The sequence below is a fragment of the Thermobia domestica genome, chromosome 15, assembly GCF_964235325.1.
Source record: "Thermobia domestica chromosome 15, izTheDome1.hap1.1, whole genome shotgun sequence".
Classification (NCBI taxonomy): Eukaryota; Metazoa; Arthropoda; class Insecta; order Zygentoma; family Lepismatidae; genus Thermobia; species Thermobia domestica.
Window position 1 is genome coordinate 31,708,085 of NC_137468.1, and position 25,754 is coordinate 31,733,838.

General features: G+C 34.5%; 1 protein-coding gene across 1 annotated transcript in view; it reads right to left on the reverse strand.

Annotated features, from left to right (window-relative positions):
- Positions 1–18,623: 18,623 nt before the first annotated feature.
- LOC145672169 (uncharacterized) overlaps positions 18,624–25,754 on the reverse strand; it is a 71,649-nt gene continuing 64,518 nt past the window's right edge. The window contains exons 5-7 of the mRNA XM_081741529.1: positions 23,877–23,925; positions 22,721–22,900; positions 18,624–21,184 (exon numbers count right to left, since the gene is read on the reverse strand). Coding sequence (XP_081597655.1) covers positions 19,675–21,184; positions 22,721–22,900; positions 23,877–23,925 — 1,739 coding nt within the window. The 3' untranslated portion in view covers positions 18,624–19,674. The remainder of the gene's footprint in view (positions 21,185–22,720; positions 22,901–23,876; positions 23,926–25,754) is intronic.

The window sequence follows — 25,754 nt, forward strand, 5'->3', positions numbered from 1 at the left end:
AGACAGATAAACGTGGAGATGGAATCCGTTCTTAGGACACTAAATTCATTACAAAATACTAGGGATGGACCGATTCCAGAATTTCTCTCGATTCCGATTCCGATTCCGATTCTGCAATTTTACTCACGATTCTCGATTCCGGGCTCGATACCGATTCTGGGTAAAACAAGTAATAAACACACATTTGAATCCAAAATTATTTTCTTAGCGTATTGCAAACAGTGTTTCTTCCAGACATGTTTTTGGGAGGGTACTGCCCCCCCGGAAGAGACCAAAGTAGTACGTCCGTAATACAATATTAAATAGAATAGTATCACAAGTGCCCCCCAGAATACTAAGCGTGCCCACCCCCTCGAAATACTAAGTGTGCCCCCGCGGAACATTGTTCCTGAAAGAAATACTGATTGCAAATGAATAAAAACTCTTTCAGAACAATAAAAAAAAAAAAAATGAAACTGAAATGTTCAAAACCTGTAAATACGGAATTAGAATGAAAAAAAGTACCGGTATTATGTCTTGAAAAGTCTTAAAAACTAAAAGTTAGGATTGTATTTCAAATTTCTGTTAAGAAAAACAAGCATTTGAACCCTCTCTGGGTCCAATCTGTTTCTATGGTTTGTTTAATACTTTAGACAGATAATCTGTACATTTCTTACTCGCAGTTTCTTATACCTGATACTTGTAACCATATAGCCACGAAGGAGCTTTAGAATCAGTCGAGAATAAGGAAGTAAATTGATTTTGATCGAATATGCTCAGGGCCGGCGCGAGGGGGGGTCGAGCCGTGCCACCGCCCAGGGCGGCACGTCTAGTGGGCGGCAAAATTTGAAAAAGAAAAGACTACTATTAAAATATAATGTTTCGTAATAGGCTCACATGGAAAAATAAAATTGTGTTCCCTGAGAATGTAATTAAACTTACTTCACTCACATTCAGGAAATTACTCACTCAGGAAATTCAGAGCATTCCGTCTCATTTTCAATTTCAAACTACTAGCCACAGGTATCTCGTTGAAGATTTCCCTTGCAGCAGCGTAGATAAGATTTTCAGTTAGGGTGGATAAGATTGTCAAGTGTCTTTTATATTTTTTCTATTCAGCAATATTTAGTAAGCGGTTAGCATACGCGCCTTTGGCGTGGGAGACCCCGGTTCGATTCCCGGCGGGAGCTCATGTTCGGATTCCACGTTAATCAGTAGGTCCACGTCTCATATAGCCTCGCTGCTGAAAGGGACACTAAACTAAAATCAACTCAACTAAGCTCTAACGCTCCACTCCACGTACGCAAAAGGTACACTCCCACTTGAGACAGGCCGTTCTAGCCTACAGCACCTAGAGACATTTAGGTTCTAGCAGCGAGTTTTGAACCAATTTACATATTGTTCATATATATATATATATATATATATATATATATATATATATATATATATATATATATATATATATATATATAGTTTTTATATTTAAGCAATAAAAATCATGGCCGAACACATTAAAAGAACCATGGGAGGGCAAAATAAATACCACCATTACTAAGGAAAAGGTGTCCAAAAAAATTGTATTCCTATTCTTAGTGAGTAAATTGAAAGTAAAATACTGTTTGTTGAGAGCTGCAACATATTATACTTTAGTGTTAGACTGTACACCAGATATTTCTGGTACAGAGCAAAGGATCGTTCGTTTTGTACAAATTACATACAGTAATGGAGAATGGCTTATAAAAAATTGCAAACACTTTCTTGGTTTCGTATCAGTAAAAGACATCACTGGTCTAGCTAGAACTGACAGAAGTAATAATTAAAGAGCTAAAAGAAATGAACTTCTATCGAAGGTATGAAGGGCCAAAGATATGACAATAGTTCCAATATGAAAAGCAAAAATAAATTCCCAAGCCTTCTATGTTCCTTCACTAAACTTTGTCGTTAACGATGCAGCCACAACATCTCAGTCCACCGTTTCCTTTTTTTTTTTTTTTTTTTTTGTATAGTTAAAAAATGTTTATGACTTCTTTTCTGCGTCAGTTGAACGTTGGGCCATACTAAAGGAACATATTAGCAGCCTCACTTTAAAACCATTCAGCACTACAAGATGGGAGAGTCGAATTGATGCTCTGACTCCACTTAGATATCAAATAGAGGTTTATGATATCTTACTTCGAATAAGTAACGACAATATAATAGATAGAATAATCGTCCATGATGCTCTGTGTATAGCAAACCAGCTGCGTGGCTTTACTTTCTTTACTCACTCGTTATGTGGTATGACTTTTCACTCCACATGAACATAGTAAACAAAAGTATCCAAAGTATTGATTCTTATGTGTTTGATGCAGTAGGATTTCTCTAAAACAAATCTGAGAACTTTCAGAGGAGCAGAAATGATGCAGTTTCAATCTTACTTAGTTGATGCAATGGAGTTGGCATCAGCATTAGATATGGATGATCCATGGATAGGTAATAAAGTGCAAGCTCGAAGTCAAAAGAAGAGACAGTTTCAATAGAGGGCAGAAGATGAAGCTATTTAAGAACCATAAACAAGATACAAGATCGATTTTTATTACAAACTTCTAGACGTGATTGTGTTAGATTTAAGAGAAAGGTTTGAGCAACTTAAACATCACAGCGAGTATTTCGATTTTCTTTACGATATAAGTGATCTGAACGATATGCCACCTGAACTTTTGTCTGAAAAGTGCCTGCATTTTAATACGCGAAGAATCGAAATTAATCCCAGTGATTTGAAAGACGAACTGAAACTATTAACCGCTATAATTAAGCCTAAAAGTTCACCAAAAGAGACTAACATTAATTAAGGAATATTACTTTGCTCCCTATGTCAGTGTTGCAGTTATGATTTTGTTTACCTTACCAGTAACCGCGGCAAGTAGAGAAAGAAATTTTTCGAAACTTACTCTAAGCTTATTAAAAACTATCTACGTTCTTTCATATCTCAAACACGTTTAAGTGGTCTAGTGATGATATCAATGGAACATTAATTGGCTGAAACATTGGACTACGCGAATATGATAAAGGAATTTTCTCATATCAAAGCAAGAAAAGTTTTTTCAATTAAAGTATGTTAAATTTGTGTATTTCTATTGTGTTTTAATCAGGGGCGTCATTTCAGACTTCGCTTGAGGGGGGCAAGAGCACCACCGACATAAGACTTTCGCGTCTTGTACTAGTATATTAGTAGACAATCGATTAAAGTATATGTATTCCTCAAACTCTTCGGGGGGCAATTGCCCCCTCCTGCCCTTCCTAAATGACGCCCCTGGTTTTAATATATTATAAGTCTTAAGCTAATTATTTACTTTTGCCGTAATATTTGATTCACTATATTATATTTTTGCTCCATACTCTATTGGAAACACCTTTTGATATAAAATAAGCTTAAAAATAAAAATTCTTAGTCGGACTAAAGCATATATTTAAAAAAATGTATACCCTGCTGTATATCACGTACAGCGAAATCGAGCATATTGAATATTGTGTCATGTATGGAGTTGTTTAAATATTACATAAGCATTCGAGAGAGGTAGTTCAATTTTTTGTTTACTTTTCCTTTTCATACATGTTTTTAAATATGGTATCTTACTTTTTCTTAATACCTGAACGTCTTCTGTCAAAATAAGGTTTGTGGATTAAAGGGGCGGCATTTGAAAGTAAGCGCCGGCCCTGAATATGCTGTATATTATCTATTCTATTTAATTGCCAAAAACTGTGGAATAATCTTTACTCTGTATTTTTAATAGCTGTTGGCACGTAGTTCATTCCAAGGCCACCAGATGCCAGATGCATCAACGATTACTTCAGCACTCACTAGATGGCTGGAGCTGTTAGTTAGGTACAGATATTAAGTCCTCTCTTTACGAGTTACAATTTCAACTATAACTACTCCCTTAAATGTATTCTAGATCATTTTTTACTGTTCGTCTTACTAAAGTTTTGTTTGTCTAGATTTAATTCAAAATTTCACTACCCTTATTAATAATGACAACTTTTAGTAATATCTTGTTAATGTGACTATCTTCTTTAGGTATGGCGATGTCTTGGTCATAGACCGTATTCATTGTGTGAGTACTTTTGAAAATTTACTAACTGTTAGTTACATGTCTAAAAACGAAATAATTTGAAATTTTGTGTAATTTGAAAAGAAAGGGCAGCAGCCTGGGTCGCTACTCATTGTAGCCACTGGACGAGCCAGCAAGTCAACAATTGTCCAGACAATAAAGTCAAACATGGTTCTTTCGACCGGCCATCTGGCATTTTAGTCCACCGAACGATCCCGAAGATAACCCCAATGACAGACTTTACGTAAATATTCCTCATTGACGGTTAGATATGTGAGGTTATTTATTTATTTACAAAATTCCAGACATTAAACGAATCTTATATTGGGATCAAGTATCAGTTGGAATTTGATAAGGAACATTGAAAGAAAGTCGACCAGAGTCCATATGTAAGGGTATCATTCCAACATTTGTCTGGTGAAGCTGAGTAATATCCTTAGAAGCAGGGGCGCCCGAAGAAAATTTTCTAGGGGGCATCTTCATGATTGCTATATTACGTCTGCTAAGTTTAGTATTTAATATACATGGTTTGTTGTATTACGTGTACATTTTCGCAAGCAAGTTGGGGTGGGACCCACCCTCCCTCCCCTTCGTGTTCCCATGCTTAGAAGCCTCTAATATCCTTCCTCCCCATCAGCTCGCGGGTGGAGGGGAACCTCCAACGTAAGTGAAATTTTACTTTTTCAATGACATATTATTATCCTATTGATTAAAGTGTACATAAATGTCAAAACGCAGGGAGAATTAGAAAGTTTTGAGACATATCGAATTGCTGCAGTGTAGATCAAACGGGTCTACAACAGTGGCGTCTCGTGGCATAATTTTTCGGTAGTTCACACTCGTTAGAAAATTCTATTCTATAATTCTTTCAGTATTCTATATAAGAAAAACTATAAACAATTAATGAAAGTAATCATACATGTATTTACGTATAATAAGAAGTACCTATTAATAAACAAATGTTCCATTTCATTCGTATATGAAATCACTTCTGATGTTCTTCTGGGCAATCAGTTTGTCAATAACTCTTCTCAAGTTCATTTTTTTTTTTTTTTTTTTTTTTTACATTTTTTTCTCTGTTGATACTAGAGCTAATACACTGAGACTATTTAGAGCTAAATTTTCACGAAATTTGTTGTATGCCATTCTCTTTCTACATTCACCATCAATTTCATAATATACTAAATGGAATCTCTGCAGTATATATATTACTCTGCAAATGTCTGCTATCTCGTATATTTGAATTGACATGTATGTTGTTTTGTATATTGCAAACAGTATACACTAAACATGCAATATGTCAAATTATTATGATAGTTGCAGAGCCACCTTTAATTACGAACGCTTTGTCCATGTACACTCATGTCCAAAATTATTGTCGCATGTCTATAAATATGCTGTTGTAGGAATATAATTTGACAACGATTTCAGCCGGTATTTTATATAATGTTAGTATGTGTACCAATCGGCGAAGACATGTATGTGGCAAATTTCATGTCAAAAGAGCAGTAAATAAGAACAATAAAACGAAAATAAAACTTTCCTGTCCATTTAGCAACATTTTGTTTTACTCATTCTAATTTTCGTATTTATAATTGTTTTCCTGTGATATTTACCACAAATATACATTTCCCAATTGTACACATAGTATCAGTATTAAAAGTACCCTGCAAAATCATTATCAAATTATATTGTTACAAGAAGACAGTTATAGATATGCGACAATCATTTTGGACATGAGTGTACATTTGCATTGTTTTCTCAAGACTCTTTATATCTGTCTATTTTCTATTTACGTTCTTTGTTAGAGGTTAGGCTATATAAGTCGATATTTACAGTTTTAAAAGGAGATTACTGTAATGTGTTTGATGCTCTTCCACCTAGAATTGAACTCGGGGCCAATTCACCAAAGACATACACTAGCCACTATACAAATGAGGATGACAGAACACTTCATGAAGTCAACCAAACTACGGGAAACACTAAAGCTACTAGAATCTTTGGACTCCTAATGGAGACATTCAGTATATTCAAATACCCCAAAAATCATGCAATCAATCAAAAGTGCGGGAATTCTTTTTCCACAAAATCATTATGAGACTTAATAGAAATGATCATGGGAACGAATAGTGATAGAATATTCGATGCACTTACCAGGCACGCGCTGAGAAAATTTTGTTGGATGAGATCAAAGTTTGAGAGGTCCAATATTATAAGACATTACATCTATGTATGACAGCCGAGAAGCGATATCTAATTGTTAAGTACCGCCATCTATATTCTAAGAAAGAATATAGAATTAGATTTTTTAAAGAAAAGAAAGAGTACAGACGAAACATAACATTAAAACTTTAGGATACATGAGTCATTTAGGATACGAAACAATTGTAATTTTATTATGAAAGTGTACAAGCGAATCGAATTAAGAAATTTTGCAGGGGGATCCGAACCCGGAAGATTCTCCGTGTGGGTGTGTCCCTAGTGCTCACACCAGTTAAATTCAGCATAGTTTTAATGTGTTTATTACAGCTGTCATACTTCTTTACTTTTTCAATCATATGTCCCAAATATATTACGCAATTTACGTCCACTGATAATTCCCTTCATACAAGACACGAGAAAAGCAAAAACGAAGATATTTTCATTTCATAATAAATCAGCCATTTATTACTTTAAATCAACTTTGAAATTTCGACACAGTTTTAGTTTCCACCTCCAGATAGTAGTTAACTTTGGTCGATTATGTTCTAACTTCTTTCTAAACTTTCACAATTCGTCAATACACTAAAAGATATACAGTAGTTTGCAATCACTCAACAGAATCCTGTACAAAATAGGGTAATGATAAGATTTTTCTTACAAGAAATCTCCCGAAAAAATGCTTCCTTATTGAACAAGCCTTAGGTTTACTAGCATTGAGAAACTACATATTTTAGGAAAACTTAACATTTCAAACCTATCGAGGAGGGTATACGAGAGTATACGGAAAATATCCACTTAATTTCTTTATAGTTCATCATATATCTACTTTAATTGAGAGATATAATAGAGGTATAATGATGGAAATAAGCTATAGTTTTGGAAACGGTTGATTGTGTACCTACCAAAAATTCTAGCAGTACATAGCTGATAGAAGTTATGAACAACAAAATAATAAATACTAGCAAACACATTTATAAATCAATCAGTATACCACCACACAACATGTTTTCACTTTTTCTACTTTGAAATACACTGACTAGGGAAGTACTAGAAGTGGTACGTTGGGATCTGCATGAGTTGTATATCGTTGGAAAGACCACACCGAGTGTACCTCACATGTGGAATATCTCGCTTGAATGGGGCCTGTAGGGGACGTGGCGACCATCAGAACAAGGTACGCTCCGAAACACCAGTAAATTTGGACAAAATAAGAAGCTATGACGTAATTGTTTTGATACGTGGTATATATAGGTTTCAAAGGTAGCTGAATACGAATTTGACATCAAATGTTTACAAATCAAAATGGCGCATCCAACATGGCGGACAAACATTACAAAGAAACATGCTATGGATCTGAAATTAGGTATACGACAGGAGACCGCAGTTCTTCCCCTCAACTGCCCACGTTTCCCTTCTGTATTACACACAGAGCAGTCTATCATGCTCGCTGCTGTGTTGTGAACGTAATTGTGTGATGATGGAATGCATATACGCAAGGTGTAAAGCAACGAGATTAGAAACGAAACAACAATATAATACAATTCAAAATATTATTAAATATCTTAAGGAGCAACAAACAGTGCATGATATTTGGTGGTTCACGTGCTCTTGCGAACTGCACAAGGCGACGCAACTGGTCTACGACACTTCTTTCAGCAAAGTTTGTGCGATTATAATTTTCGCGAAAATGAAACTTCATGGAATTTGTTTTGTCCCCGGTCCAATCGTGCAGTCCGGTTGGAGTCAATTATTGGAGTTTATGAGACCAGAAAATAATGCCAGCCGAACACCAACTCAGGGGTAGAGCCATGAGGGCATAAATGGGGGCCCGACCTCCCAAATAAGGTTCACTTAATTTGTGTTTATTAAACTTATCTAGTTTTAAAACATACAGCAAATGGAGAATGATTATAATAGAACATGAAAGAAAAATATTTTTAAAAAATAAACTACGTTTTCACCTTAGAATAATAAAAAGAACTGAAATTCACCTTCCAGTCTCGCAGTCTGTATTCTCAGTTGCCTAAGTAGGCACATATAGTTGCGAATTTATTGTTATACCTATCATTGCATAACAGTGTGTATTTGATCTTATTGTATTTATTTTTTTCTGTAGTATTTACTCATACAAACGTAAACAAATGCACTCCCAGGGGAAACAGTGCCCTTTGATGGTAGAGTTCTTTAACTCTGGTGCTAGGTGTCCCTGGTTCGATCCCAGGTCAAATGAGTGGTGAAGAAGTAACGTGTCCGTGGGCGTTCTCGGTGTTGCCCTGCTTCGTCCCATTTTAATTACACGAACTCTTTCATTACTGTTCACCCAGTGCCGGTCTGGAGCAATCACGGGCCCTCGGCTAAAGTTGGTTGTGGGCTCCCTGACTGAGAAACTTTTCACAGCGTATCTTCGGTACTTACGACAATGATTAAAGGTTTGTTTATGAAAAAAAAAAAAGTTTCTGAAGTATTTTAAATCTATCTATGTTACAATAAATGACAAGGTAAAACATACTTAAGCAATATAATGTAGATATAAATAATGATATACGTTTCGGCGTCAGTTCAGCATCGTACTATATGATGTAATGAGGCTATGAGTGAAATAAAGAGAAATGTGTTGATATGGCAAAATTATGCGAAACCCATATAGTTATAAACATTTTTTTATTCTATGAGAACTAATTACAAATATTTAACGTGTATTACAACATTTATATGACCACATAACTGTAAAAAGACGAAAATATTGGTATGCACTAACAAAGTGAAGCTTATTCTAGTTTTATATTAATACAAACAGGCAAATTATTGATTACTACTAATAAATGATTACAATATCATAAAGCACATAATTGTAAAATTGAAAATGACTCACACACATAGGAATTACAAAGTATCAGGAACATACCAATACATTAATTTTCTTTCAAAACTTCGCTTGTCACCGCAATTTCATCAATGACTTATTTTTGTCCAAATTTATAAACAAGTCTCTCAACATTCATCAACATTAAAGGATATAGTAAGTTCTCGCTTAAAGAATACCTGAGTCTGTTTTTTACAATTTGTAATTTTGAAAACACTCGTTCACAAGTCACCTGAGTGGATGGAATGGTCATTATATATTTAAACACAGTATATAAATTACTAAATAATCCAGACCGTGACGATAGTTCATAGAGAATGGGAAATGCACATGAGAGACATCTGAAACATTTCCCTTTAGTATCACATTGAGTTTCAGACTTTTTCTTTTAATCTTTCGATTCTTCTTCAGATGTCACTCTTTCATCTGAATTACTATCACGTCATTACTTGTAATTCTCACAAATTTACACACTTGTTTCTCTTCTGGTTCTTCAGACTTGTCACTAAAATCTGCACTCAAATTACGATACTGGCCTTGCAAACTATTTCAGTTCCAACAACAACTCATATTCACGTTTGCTAATTGAGAAACAGTTTGCAAGCAATCATCTGGAAAATCTTCTACCTCAACTGCAACTATATCCTCGTACCTTTTTTGGGTCTGACCAGGAACAATGAATCAGTAGAGTCTTATTGGGTACAAATCGTTCTTCTATACTTTTACTTGCACAATCGAGAATGTTAAAGTATAGTGCTTTGTATTTCTGGCCATGTGACAAATTTCTAGCCTCGTCAGAAACTTGTTCACAAGGCATTTTCTTCACACCTTGGGAATTCTTCTTTCTCGAAAATCACCTTCTATATCAATTTCCCCATTCCTAAAATAAGCTTTGATGTCTTTAACCAGGGATTTACATTTGTCATGCAATCTTTTAAAATTTTTGTCACTTCTTTTTCTTCTAACTTCGTTTAATAGTGCATCTACCGACTGCCAGGCTTTTGCATAGTCTAAAGACTTGCTTTGGAGAAAGATAGACACAGGCCGCCTTATGCAGAGTCGTTTTGACATATGATTAGTGTTTTACTAAAAGCCTGACTACTGCAGGAAATATGTGTTAGTCGAACTCTTTAGTATGTCACTAATCACACGCCAAAACGACTCTGCATAAGACCCAGGAGAAGTAACTGAAAATATGTCTAGCATGACTACAGCTAGAAACAAATTTTCGAATTTGCACCACTGTCTTAGAAGGGAACGCACTGTAAATTTTGTTTTGCAATCGAAATTGCCTGTTGACATACTTATCTAACAATACTGATAATAATGTAACGAATTTAGAAGATTCAACATTATCATAATGTAAATCTATTATGGATGATAGAGCTTTGTGCTTGCTCAAACACCTAGTAGCACTTTTTTTTTTTTTTTTTTTTTTAATCGATGTAGCGTGCCCACCCAGAATGTTGTTTCTTTGTAAATTTCTCCCACACGATCATTCTCTTGTCTGAATTGCTTAAAAAGCAAGCGGATTCTTCCACAAGCCCGAATAAATGTTCTGCTTGGAGGCACTTTACAGTAGAGTCTGCTATAACTAAATTGAGAACGTGTCCCATGCAATGAGTGTAGGCTATATGATTTCTGGGTTTACCTTCTTCAAATGTGTTTGAAGACCATTGTAGCACCCTTTAATATTACTGGCTCCATCAAAAGAGCATGCAACCATGTTTGAAAGAGGTATATTTAACTTTTCAAGTGATGATTGTAATTGTTCAAATAGTGCTTCACGAGAGGTATCTTCTGCTATAGTTAAATCAAGAAGTATTTCATAGATTTTACCCTGTACAACGTAACGAACACAAACGGCTACTTGGTCCATCACTGCTATATCTTGAGTAGTATCTATCATGACACTATATATTATGCTGTCTTTTAAATCTTTAATAATCATATTTTGCGCCAAGGGTCCTATTACTCTTATTATCTTATTTATGAAAGTTTTAGACAGGAAAGTAATTAGAGATCCTCTTCGAACTTGTGTCAACCTCTTTTTCCTTTTTCTTCGGGGGCCGCGGTGGCTCAGTGGTAGAGCGTTCACCTCTGGTGCTTGGGGTTCGATCCCAGCCCCCGCCAAGTGAACTTTGTGGTGGACAAACACCGTGTGCGTGGGTTTTCTCGGGGTTCTCCCGTTTCCTCCCACTCTTCATTCCACCATTTCATTCATCACTCATTATCACCGTCTCCATTAGCCTAAGCGGCATAATCGTGGGACGTAAAACTCAAAGATTTCATTTTTTTCTTTTTCAAATCAGCAGCTCTTTTTTTCTTACTATTCTCAATACACTGATTTACATGGGTTCGCAATGTGACATCGTATTCCGCAATAAGTAAGATTAATTCGAGATATTTGCCATGATTTCCCTCGTTTTCGAGAGAGAATGACGCTTCTTCATTGTCCCTGTAAGCAAGCCCTTGTCTACCAATAAAAAGTGTAATATCTATAAGACGTTGTATTAAAAAAAAAATGTTTAGTAAACTATTTCACTCGTTTTTGTCGGGAATTAATACAATGTTAATGTTAGAGAATTTTAGGAAAACCTGTGAAAAATACGAAAAGAAAGGAACAATAAATTATAAAAATTGTCACAAAGGAAAGTGCGGCAACTATAAAGTCCGAAGGGAAATAGTATAATAGATAAATAGTTTTCGGTACTGTATCTAGGTAATGCTATTAGAGAAGATACCGTATGAACTATGAACTGAAAATTAAAGTTAGATGGAAAAAATGTCATTATATCCAACTTGTTTAATATTTTGGAGGCCCCTACAAGAGTGGCGCCTTAAGCTATAGCTTGTTATGTGTAAATCTGATACTGGCTGATTTTAAAATGGTTTTCAAGCATTAGGGGAAAGTCGTCTAGTATCGGACAAAAGCAGTTTTCGTTATTTCCGGCTTAAGGCGGCACCTGTCAAGCATACAGTGAGTTGATCGGAATGAATTAGCTAGACCCACGCCATAGTGAATTTGTCCGATGAACGGTGTATCTCGTGCTTCAAGGTTTTTGTATTTTTGCGAGTGATCAGGTGCATGGAGATAGATTTGTGTGGCTGCAACTTGTCACAAAGTAAATGTATTGATATATTGTTGCTATCACAGCATTTATTAGGGTATATATATATATATATATATATATATATATATATATATATATATATATATATATATATATATATATATTATAATTTAGGCGTATAGTTGTATTCATGTTGTTACAAGCCGGTAGATAGCCATTCATAAGTTGCAAGTATTTCGGCTGGTATCGGACAAAATGGAATCGCGTGGTATCGGACAAAACACTGGTAAGTAAACTTGACGTTTTTAATTGGTTTCTGGCTTTTTCAAGAAACCATGCGGAAAATACGTGGCAATTTGGATGAAGAAAAGATGGAGTTGGCCATGGACAAAGTTATTTCCGAAGAAGCACGTGCGGTCTGTGCTAGATATGGTGTTTCTTAGAGCACATTAGGAGATTGTGTCGAAAAACTGTCGGAAGGGAAGGAGACAACAGCTAAGCCTCGCTGCTCGGATAACAAAGGCACATTTAGTAGAACGTGACCAAGAAGACGTACTATACAATCATGTAAAGGCTTTATATAGTTAACTAGTCTAATGCCACTAAGAATACGAGAAGTTTTAAAACTAGTTTACAAACTTGCTGAAAAACTAATCATTATAATCCGCGGGGAGTCTTTTGATGATTGGATACAGCGCAATATTTGTAAAGATTTGGTCCATGAACAATGTGCAAATTTTGAAGGCAGACTGTTTTATCATTGTGATTTGTGTCAGAATAAAAAATAATAACTCTTGATGAGACTAAGAATTTTAAAATCTATTTTTACTTTTATTTTAAGCTGTATTTCAAAGCGTAATAAAACTGTATTTTGTGTGTAAGAACTCCTGTAAGTAAACAGCTAATATTTGCAATTTTTTCTGTTATTAAATTACCTCAAAAGACTAATTCTCTATAGATTTATGTTTGTCCGATACCACCCTCCACTTTTTAAGAACGCTAATTTGTGTTACCTTTGATTTTTTACAAAAAATATATATTATTAGTTTTTACCTGGCAAATCACCTTTAACATGTTGTGTGCAAGATACCAAGGTATCATTTTGTGCATTAAGTAATTTGATATAGCTATTTTTCAGCCTGACAAACTAAAAAGAGCTAAGGTGTCCGATACCAGACGACCTTCCCCTACATTAAACTATGTTGTGTTTTAAAATTATCAGTAGTTAATTCTGTTTTTGCATTCTAAACATCTGATAATTAAGTTTTTTAAGTTTTAAATATTTATTTTCCTATGCGTCGGGGCCCTCCCAAAAGCTCTCGGGCCCTTTGGGCCCTCGGCAATCGCCGAGCAGCCGACCTAGCCAGACCGGCACTGTGTTCACCTAGTCCCAATGATAGTTCTTTCGTAGAGATCATGTTGCGATCCTAGCAGGTTACTTGGTTGGTTAATGGTCGTCATATGGTTGGAAATCTATTATTGCAGAAATAAAGTTGAAAAATACGTTGGCCCGACGTAGTTTGAAGCATTTGTTGGCCAGAGAACAATTTGCCATCATTTATCCAACATTTCCGACCTCTGACTTCAAATCGCAATTTTACTTCTTTCGTAAGTATGGTTGCCAATTGCGTTTGTTGGCAAATGCTCAGCAAAGCGTCCAATTGCAACGTAGCTTGAACGTTGGTAGTTGGCTAGCCTACTGTTTAGGTCTACGGTCTGTGTTGTTAGGGTGGAAACCAATGCATGTTGTTCAACTGATATACTAATTACTTGAATCGTCTAAATTAGGCTTTAGCCTGCTTCCGAGGAATGGCGAAAGAAGCATTTGGGAAGAAGAAGTGTATTTTGTGAAGGTCGGTGATGATGAAAGTATGATGTATGGCATATTTACTCGTACACGGCAAGATCTAGCCTTCCCTGCCGATGTCGCAAAATCTTGGCCAACTATTTGTAGAAGAATTGCACCTTCTCTTCCGGTTTTTTTTTTTTTTTTATAACGTATGCCCTGATGTGCAGAAAAGGTTCGAGAAACGGAGTGCGGATTTCCAGAATATTGCACTGTATCCAAATCTCCCGAATCAAAACCCCGTTGGTTTATGGGCGTAGATTCATGAACTCGGAACTATTGCTTATTTTATTTCAATATCATGAAATAGCTGTGAAAGTTCCAAATCGTAATGTGGGCGTGAGGTCGAGTAAATTTGATGTAGAAAAAAATGAAATGAAATATTTCAGTTTAACGTCCCACGATTATGCCTGTTAGACTAAGACAGACAAGTGATTAAAGCAAGTGAATGATGGAAGAATTGGTGGAATGAGAATGCAGGAGGGAAGGGTACCCTGAGAAAACCCACAGACGCGATGTTGTCCACCACAAACTTACTTGGCCAGAGATCGGACCACAGACCCCATGTCAGGCCCGTATCCAGGGAAGGGGCCCCTAAATTTTTGCTGCTCTCCCTAAAATTTTCACGGTAGGCTTGCAAATGAACTATAATATGGTTCGATCGGGTCCCCCCTAACTTCAGCCTCCCCCCCTACATTTTTGGGCTGGCTACGGGCCTGCCCCATGTACCAGGGGTAAGCGCTCTACCACTGAGTCACCGTGCCTCAAAGCTCAATGTAGAAATGTGAGCGTAAGGTTGAATGAAATATCAATCTGATCATGTGAGCGTGAGGTTAAGTGATCGTGATGTGAGCGTTATTTCAAACTGGTGAGGCGAGTGTGGGAAGCATGGTGAATCAGGTATAGCGCTCATCTCTGGTACTTACTAGGGATCCCTGATTCGATCCTAGGCCAAGTGAGTCAGTGATTAACAACAACGTGTCTGTGAGCTTTCCCGGGGTTCTCCCTTTTCCTTCCATATCGTCATTTCACCAATTATTTTATCATCATTCACTTTCGTTGATCATCCGTCTCTTTTAGCCGAAAGGCATAACCGTGGAACGTAAAACGTAAAAAGATTTGAGTTTATGTGAGCATGAGACAGAGAGTGTCAAGTCAGATTGGTGGCATGAGTGTTAGTGGCAGATCTAGCCCAGGGCCTAGCCCCCTCCCCCCTTTTTTGAGTGATGATAATAATTTAAGCTATTATGCATAAATTTTTGAAAGTTTATAATAAACTCATGATATACCTTACCTATCATAGTTGGTTTCTGGTAGACCCCTAGTTTTTACCTTCTAGATCCGCCACTGATGAGTGTTAGATTACGTGAGGCTAGGTCAAAGTGAGCACATCTGCCTATGAGACGTCATGAAATGGCACATCCAATCTCTCGAGATATTCTTCCTGGACTGGCGGACAACCATTGACATCTCGTTATATCCCTGACTCTCGTTATATAAGTTGAATTACTGTTCCTCGGAAGGTGAAGAGGTAGTTGGCTATAATAGCGGATGACTACTAACATCTCCTTACAATCCTGCCATGTTGAATGGCTGTTGTACAGAAGTTGAACGAAGTTTGTTGGCCATAACAGCGGATAACTACTGATATCTAATTTGGTACGTTGATCCTCTTCAGTAGAATGTTGTCTAACTTATACTCAAGTTGTTGCAGCACGTCTGTTGAAATTAAACTGTGATTTATCAGATGGATAATACCAGTCAAATGTTATAAATTAGACATCCTTTACTTCTGTACATAGTGACTAACTTACGTAGTAGTAATAAGGCGGTGTGTGTTCTGAACTCCTTCCAGTGGCGTCGTCAGAATCTCTTAATAGGAGAAGCATAAGCATCTGCAAATGGGATTCTTTGAGAAACAGCAAAACCTATTGTAGGTTTATGAGGTAGTAAAACCAATGATGTAATTCAAATTATTTAACCAGTTCATTGATCAGTATAGTAATTGATAGTACTACATGATTACCATTTATATAATTTATTCATATGATACTAGTAATAGTGACTGACAATAAGGCATATAGTATCTTTAAATTGAAATTTTGTATATTGATTTTTAAAAAATAGTACTAGAGATTTTTTTTATTTATTTATTTTTTATTTTTATTTTTTTATTTTATTTTTATTTATTTTTTTTTTTTTTTTTTGGTAAGTACTGGATCTAAAGGTGAAGAGAGACTCCGGTTCCGAAAAATTTTAACAACCTGTTCCGACGATAACGGCTGAATGCACCAAAATTAAGCAATGAATAGTTTTGTCTTTTAATCTACCCACACACACAAACTTTAAAATACCTTCTACTTTCACCCATAAATGGAAGAACCTTAGGTAATGTGTTGTTTTAAGATCATATTTCAAGCCAAAAAGTGGCGTTTCTTCACGGATTGGAGAGGGGGTACATTAGAACTTTCAAATTATTTCTGGAGGTGATCCACTTGTAGCTCGGAAGTTGCGCCGAATATACAGGGCCGGATTTAGGGGGGGTGCAAAGGTGCACATGCACCACCACCCTTTTGTTGTAAATATACACTACCTAAAATGAGAAGCTAGCAGCGAAAATACCAACTCTTTCCGAAATTTTCTGCCATCATGTTTCCGTTTGATGCTTAAAAGAAAGCAGAGCTTTGCAAAAGCAATAGTTTAAGTCGATTTTCTAAAGTCTGAAGGAAAAGGATTCACAAAGCAAAGCAATATAGCATTTGTCAAGTAGGGGAAAAAACAGAAGCCAGGAGGGGAGAACATTTTTTTTTCCTGCATAACACTTGCGACCCTCTTTAAAATACTTTCCTCCGTTCTATGCATCAATATTGTCAGGGTTAAGAATATTGTCACATGTCACTTTAAAGAGTTTCAGTGTGATTGGTTACTTTGGTAGTTATTGGTGTACCTCCTTCCATCAGGCAATCCTGGATCCGGCCATATTATATATATAAGCGCCGTCAAAGTATCCTACGTAATATGTTGTGAGTAGCATTTGTAAAAAAGCCATTTTTTTTTTATCATAGACTCTACGTTGAAAATTGGAACTTTTTTTTTTCTAATTTTAATGTCATTTCTTGTCAAATTAATAAGTAATTTGATACCTTTTTTCTCACCATTTCGTCTTCAAATAAGGAAAATGACATGACATGATCACATTTTAGCAGAAAAGTAGAAGATGATTTTTATTAAACTGCTAAACATGTTTAATAATAATAATAATAATAATAATAATATGTTCTTAATTAGAAGAACAACTAAGTAGTATTATTACTTTTATATTAGCATGAAACAGGCGTACACCCAGAAAGTTTTGCTGGAAGGAATCGAATACTACAAGCCACTACGTGTATGCAATATTGAACACACATAATTCTGCACCCGAAAAAAGGATAAGTAATTGTAATATACTTCAACCTATATCTTCAGAAAAAAGGAAAAAAGAGACGTAGATTGTTTTTATAAGAGAAAAAGCACAGATGAAGTGTAAGATCAAATTTTCATGCTACATCAACCATTTCCCTGTTAAACAAATATAGTTTTATTGAGAAAGTGTACAAATGTATGTTGAGTTTGGAAGTTTCTTTGGGGGGGGGGGGGAAGGGGGTCTGGACCTGGTGGAACCACCGTAGGTGCGCCCCTGGTATGAAATATAAAACTAATTTTGAAAATTCTATATCAGTCGGAGCCACCCGAAATTAAGTTTCTGGCGATGCCACTATTTGGTTGTCAGTAAATAAACTTACACGTAGTACTGCAGCCCACGAGACGAGACAAGACGAGATTTCAATAGAATCAGATACACTTTCCGAGACGAGACGTCATTTTCATATTTTTCGAGACGAGACAACCTTAACTCCAGTGGCGGATCTAGTCCAGGACCAGGGTGCCTAGGTCCCCCATTTTTTTTTTTTTTTTTTTTTTTTTTTTTTTTTTTTTTTTTTTTGAGTGACAAAAATCATTGTTATTATTTATATATTTTTGAAAGTTTATAGTAAACTCATGATATACTTATCATAGTCTGAGTTCTGGCTGCCCCACCCCCTTAATGTTTACCTTCTAGACCCGCCACTGTTTAACTCTTATCCCATAAGGAACCTTAATCTGTAGCTCGCAACCTCGCTAAGCGAGAGAAAAAAAAAACTAGATTCTTTGGGATAATAACAAGAACAAAACATTGAATAATTATGTACGAATTATTATTATTATTATTATTCCACAAATACAGAATATCTACAAGATGCTTTTAGGTTCGCAATAATAATAATTAACATTTTTCTTATCAAATAGTAGTAAATAAAATGTTGATGTAAATTTCATAAATATATACACAGTATTAAATATGTCACTTCGAAAAAAAAAAATACATATAATTAATCATTATTATTATTATTTTTCTTTTTTACAAGAGTCGAATAGCTTTTATAAACATTTTGATAGAAAATACAGTTTGGTCGGAAGGGATACAATTAGTGACTATATTTTACATCAAAGAAAAAATAAACATGCATTTTTTTTTTTTTACATATATATATATTCTTGCCTGTGATTTCTTGTCATTATGCCGCACACACATTGTTACTAACTGAAATAAGTATTCCACGATTACAGAAAACCGCAAAGCATAACTACACAGATACTATTACCAAAAAAGTAAGTTTGCATTCGTCTGATCGAGAATAACTTCCAAAAAGAACATGTGGCACATTAATCGAATATTACTAACTTACACAATACATATATAAATATAAACACATACACATACATACTATATATATATATCTTAGACATAATAATTGACTTTATATGTATATCTATATATTTCTGGAAGTTATTTTCGATATCTGAATTACAGATATTCATATACACGTTTTAAGTACAATTCACATAATGAGAGAGAAGACAATAGCAAAGAAACCATATACAAAAAAACATGTGAAGAAAAACAGGACAGGTTCCTAATATAGCCATGTTCCCAAATATTAACCTTCCAGTTTAATAACATTTTTTTCGTGCTGCATAACAAAACGAAATTACTGCAAGAAAAATTTCACAAGAACTAAATAAATGTTCAAAAACCATTTTTAAAAAAATGCATGTGTCATTTTATTTTTAAATAATTTACAACAATAATTAATTAATTATTGGCACATGTACGTACTTCTGGGGTTCTAGCCCTTCAAAACAAAGCACAACACAATAAAGAAGAGACACAGACAAAAGACCTAGATACACATATAAATATTCACAGCACCATTATATCATTGGCATCTAACTACCTTATCTCTGTTATACATTGTTTTTTGTACAACAACTCTATTATTTGTTTTAGTGGCAGTGAATGAAAAGAAAAAAGGGAGAAAAAAAGATAGGAACTTAATTAATTAATTATAATTTATTAACAGTCTCACGAAATGATTTGGACTTTTATCTTTCTCATCTGCCACAAAGTATATAAAAATGTGACTAGTGGTTCTTTTGTAGTTTAAATACCGAAATTATATCCTCAAAAAAAGAATTTACTTTTTTTTAAAAAAAAACGTACTTGATACTGAATTTTTCCATTGTTACGTTTTTTTAAGAAATAGCACCTTGTAGTTTCTTAATGCGTGACTTTACACTATCACACTTGACTTCATTATATTTTGTAAAGAAACCAGACTTAATTTCTCTAATTACAACAGTGTTGCCGTTTTCAACCTTATCTAATTCAACGCTATACCTTCTACAATTGTTATTTACCGCTTCTTGTTGTTTCAAGAACGAAACTGCGTGTTTGTTTGTAACTGTTGTTGACGATGACGATGACGTAAATTTGGTGAAACCACGAGCAAAAGAACCGTTACACTCTTTTTCCCATCGCTTTGAAGACGGTTGATTGTTGTTACGACTGAAATTTGCCATTCTCTCCCATATGTCAACATATGAAGAGTTGCAACTATACTTCCGGTAGTCGTATGAATCATCTAGAGAAATTATGCTAGACCTATCACTGGAGGAATCGACCGACATTTCACTGACACTGTCACTGCTGTTGTCACTGGAACTTTCACAGCTTTCGGAGTTACTACAGTAATCCATGAATCGTGTTGCAGGATGCGAATAGATGTCATCGTCACCTGAACCAGTAATGAAGCACCGTGTGACTCTGTATACATCCTTTTCGGTAGACCTATGATGGTATTCACCTAATCTACTATCACTGGACAAGTTCCAATTACTTCTACTGCTGCTTAAACCTGTATACTTATGAATACCAGTGTCATTTCTAGAATTACCGTTAAACGGTGAAAGTCCTACAGATGTTAATTTAGGAACACTTAAACTTAATGCCTTGTTCAATGGTTTTGATGGTTCGACAGAGCGCCGAGGTGTTGAGCTATATTTGCTGGCACTACTACTATTACTGACTGGGACTGATTTCTCGACATTTGGCGTTCTGGCTTCAGGTTTACTATTATGCACCGTATGTATTGGAGTTGTGTCCATAGCAGAAGCTTTCGCTAAGCTTAGTTTCAGTGTTGGACTGACCGGTGACGTGTCATTAGCCGTTGCCTTATTAAAGCTATTTCGCGGTGTTGACGAAACTGGGGCGGTATCTCTGGATGAAATACTGGACAGTGAATTTAATCTGTATTTGTTACAAACTGTAGACTTCCTAGTTGTAGTAGGAGTCTTGGGTGCCGATATATTGTCTGTAGTGTCCTTATCACTCTGCTGACAATTATTATTTCTGTCGTCTTCAAGACGACTTGGTTGAGTAACAGGCTTTTCTGCGCTCTTGTCCCGTACACGGTCACTGGTAGAACTATTAACTTTTGGCACATTAGTTGAAGGACTGGATACTCCGTTTGTTACTGCTACGGCACTGTTATTGATGACAGGTTTCGACACTTGCGGAATGATGATTTCATTAGGTTTAATCTTGTCGTTGTTAGATGTCGCTATATTCGCACAGTTCTTTTCAGTCTCTGTAGATACAGTTTGTGGCACACATTTCACGGGGACACATGATGGCACTGTCTTCGTAGAGTCATATTTGGAGAACCAAACATGCTGAAGACACTGTTGTGCTGTTAGTCTTTTACTGAAAAAGAAAAGAAAATTATCAATGGGTCATTTTGACAGTTTTATATTCTTTGTATACTAAAGCTAAAGAATTTATAGTCTTAAGTTTTTAAACAGACAGTGAGTACAATTTTTCTCTTATACAACAGTGGATTAACAAATTTCCTAGCAAAATTAATTTTTAACAATGTTTCCAACAAAAACATATCAATTGATCAAATTTGAAATGTTGCTAGCATTGTAGTAATTATTTTTCAAAATAATATAATAAAATTTGCGAAAACAATACTACTAGCAATGGGAGCTCTTGAGAGAAGTCATATGGGTAAATAAAGCTAAGGAAAGGAAGTTTTGTACAGCTTCAGAAAGTTGTATAAAAGAATCAGTACTTAGCTAAGCTTTCTCTCCTTATCTTCTAGCAATAATATAAATTTTTTACATCCAATTCCACCTTAAAATCCGTGCAACCACCTTTTTTTCATATTAAATATATTGACGTGTCACGTATAGTGAGAATTTCTGCAATATTATTAATTACAAACATAATTGAACTGAAATTATTATGCTTGTATATTTATCTCTTTTAACTGTCAAAATTAAAATGCACAGAAATTTTAACTAATTCATACGAAAGCAGAATATAATCAACAAAAACTTCCACATAACGAATTTGTCACAAACTGGAATACACAAATAATGCAACTGGAAAAGCGAACAACAAGAAGCATTTACTGATCAGTAAACGTTTACAGAATATAAACGTTTACTGATCAGTAAACGTATATGTGTTGTACTTCACATTTTCCCATATCCAGTTGCTCCTGAACAGAACGCCTTTGAGCATTTGCTTTTCTCACTAGTTGCTCTTAAGTGGACACTTGTGAGCGTTTGCTTTCTCCAAAAACCAAAGTTGTGATAGACACGCTTCAAAGTAACTTAAATTTTCAGGTAAAACAGTTTATGATTCTGTACAATCCCAATTTTTATTTCGATTCTCATCATCTTGAAAATTTCACAATAAATAGACAAGCACAATGACGTCAGTTTTATTAAACATTCCTAAGTTATTTTTCAGCAATATTTTTAAATTTGACAAAACCTGATTTACGATGTTTCTGAAGAAAAAAGTTCAATTGCCTTTCTTAATTGTCTATTTCTTAAAAGCTAGTAAAGTTCCGAAACGTTACACTGTGAACTATTTTTATTTATTTATTTATTAGGCATTCTTCTGACAGTGTAAGCTTTGAATAGTTATTAAAAGCAGTAAAATAGTGTAATGTTTAAGTATGTCAATGCCTTGCTCACAGCTACAAGTATATCAGTTTAATTTTAAAAAATGCCAATAAAAATACAGTTTAATTACACGTTTTTTTTTTTTTTCTTCTTCAATTTTACAGGTAATATTGTTGCTGCCTACGCATTTATTAAATCTGTACCGAACTGTCTGATTTCAGTATGTAGCACAGAGCTATATTTCTTGGTTGAATATTATTGATAAAATTTTGCAACACTACTATTCACTAAGTGTAAATTCTAACACTAGAATCGTTAATACCTTGGTTCCTTGACCATCAGCTTCCGCATCAAGTCGATAACATCCTCGGAAATGTCTTCAAACAGTTCCTCTGGAAAGTCCAGTTTACACTGAGATATATTACAGAAAGTTTCCTGCTTAGTATCTCCGCCAAACGGTGAACACCCAGTGAGTAGAACATATATCAACACCCCCACAGACCTGTCGACAGAAAATTTACATATATATAAATATAAATCTTCATATACTGACAAAGCTATGCGCTCTGAATATTATAAACTAAGTTGTAATGGATACTTAACTTAAACAATTTAAAAATGTTCTCATTTATTTGCACATATATATATTGTATTAAAAAAAAAAGCCCAAATTTACAAGTTAGTTCAATCGATTTCATAACTAATTTCAATATTTATAAAAGGTACTTTCGAGCATCTACAAATCATCATCAGTAAGAGGAAGAGTTTATTAATTTGCATGTGACAATAGTATACAAAAAAAGATGAGATTTCTAAACAGATTTATCCTATATACTAATGAAGGGACGAAACAACCTTTTTTTAACACACAAGATCCTCTATAGGTGCAAATTCTATAAACACAAAGGGTGAAAAAGTGGCTCATTGTTCGAGTCCCGGTCCAGTCGGCCAAGTTTTCACCCTTTGTTTCTCTCTCTCTCTCTCTCTCTCTCTCTCCCTCCCCTTATTCCTTCTCTTCGATAACATTTAGACGATCGATAGTAGCCATAATTCCTCTACGTTTTAAGCAAGCCTGCATTATATTTTGGTTTTCATATATATATTAGGATTGGAATTCCATCCCTTAACCATCTAATATAAAAATCCACGAGTATAACTTACTTAATTTATTAGCCAAGATATGTTAATTACACTATACTAATTTATTACTCAAGATATGTTACTTATAAAACACTACTTTGTAGTTCAGAAATTACACTAACATAAAGTCTAAGCGCTCTAAATTATTACTATTATTAATTTATATTCCTCTTTACTGGTAAATTCTTCGTAACATAGAACAAGATACTGATGAGAATGCAATACTTTTATTTATTTTTTACTTTTTATTTTAATATAGATTTATAAGTAATGGCCAATTTGCAATGAGTAACATCACAAATTACCCATTCTGCGGTAGCGATTATTAATATACTTACCACATATCAGTAGCCAGGCTGATAGGTTCATAGTTTAACACTTCAGGTGCTGTAATACAAAAAGAAAAGACCATATTATAGTAAAACGTCACATTTTATGATCGTAGTATAATTTCAATAATTTTTACTTCTTTATTTAAATAAATTAAGTTTTCCATGTAGTAATATTTTCAAAATTTTGTCATCACCAGGGCTTGAAACATTCACTCGTTTGCTCGGCAGTGGCGAGTACTTTTGCACATTTGGCGAGTAAATTTTTGTTTATTTGTATGAACACTGTGACTGCAAAATGGTCTGACTAGTGGATGGCTAGCACTTGCACGATTTTTCAAGCCATGGTCATCACCAATTAAACAGGGAGACTTACTATTGTCTCCGTAAAATCTTCAATTAGACTTTCTAAGTTATTTTAGTGCACTCAGAAGATTAAAATAGTTGGACTCTAAAATTTAAGAGAAAAAAAAAACATTTTTTTTTTTAAATATTACTAGACTGTACAATTGATGTGATAGGGTCAAATTCATTCTATTTTAAATTTTGAACTAAATATGTGTTCTTTCTACAGACCTACGTTATAAAAGAAAGAAAAAAACATTAGTTTCTGTAAAAGTATTTCATTATGGATATTATCACACTAACACTTTTATCATATTTTATTTATTTTTTTTATCGATAAAAGATATCGCAAAGTGTCAATATGCTTTTGCAATAATTTATTATGTTATTGAATGTATGTAATTTTTTTTTTTTTTTTTAATTTTTAATCTTAATTCCACGAAGCTTCCCACGCATGTTACATTCTACACTTTGCATCGTAGGTGTATCTCTGCCTTTATACATATTTTTTTTATTGAAATGGTTTTGACAGTTAATTTGATAAATTACATCGCCATTTATCTGTATTTTAATAAAGAAAATTTAACTTTTACAGAAACTAACCTAAATCTGTTCTTTTTTATTTCAATGTTTGTTGTTTTTTCAAAAAAAAAAAAAAAAGTTAAAAATCCTATTAAACTGAAATTCGAAGGTTATTTCTTGAATATTCGTCACACAAATATAAATCACACTTAACAAGACTGACGAATAACTGTCCAAATTACCAATACAAGTATTTTAATGATTTTAAATAATATTAGTGTTGAAATCACAGAACGGAATAATTCACTTAGCAAATAGCTATACATTTCTTTCAAATCAATAATCGATTATATTTTTAATTGTTCTTTGAGAACTTATGTTAATTTAAAACTTGCTTCCACATTTGATCAAGATAGAACTCTGATATTAAAGTAACGAAACTAGTTTTGCAATATTATATACATTAGTTAAGCACTAATTATGTCAATTAACGTTTACATGTATTAGTTAAAGTAATGAACAAAATCGTCTTCTAATCTTCCGTTGGAAACTTTAATCTGTTCTTCCACAGAATCATCGTATCTTTAAGCCCACACAATACAACAAGCTGAGTAATGACATTTACGCAATACTTTGTGTATTCTCCTTTCCTGTCTTCCTATAATTGATAACAAATTATTTGTACCGTCATTTGGTTAGTATCTAAATGTAACAAAGAATGTAAAGATTAACCTGTCACTTCAGGGAAAAAAAAATGAAAAAAATATTGGTGTCATAATCTCTAATTTATTTGTGTGGGAAAACGGTCCTATTATCAATAATCTAAAACAAGAATCACTCTAAATTTAAAACAACTTCGGACATTAAGTATTGAAAAGATGTATTCCGTACCTAGGTTCTGATATTTTTCAGTGGCGAATCTGGTTCGGGGCCGGGGGGGCTAGTCTCCCGAGTTTTTTTTAAATGAAAAAAATAATTTAAGCCATTATTTGTATATTTTTTGAAAGTTTATAGTAAATT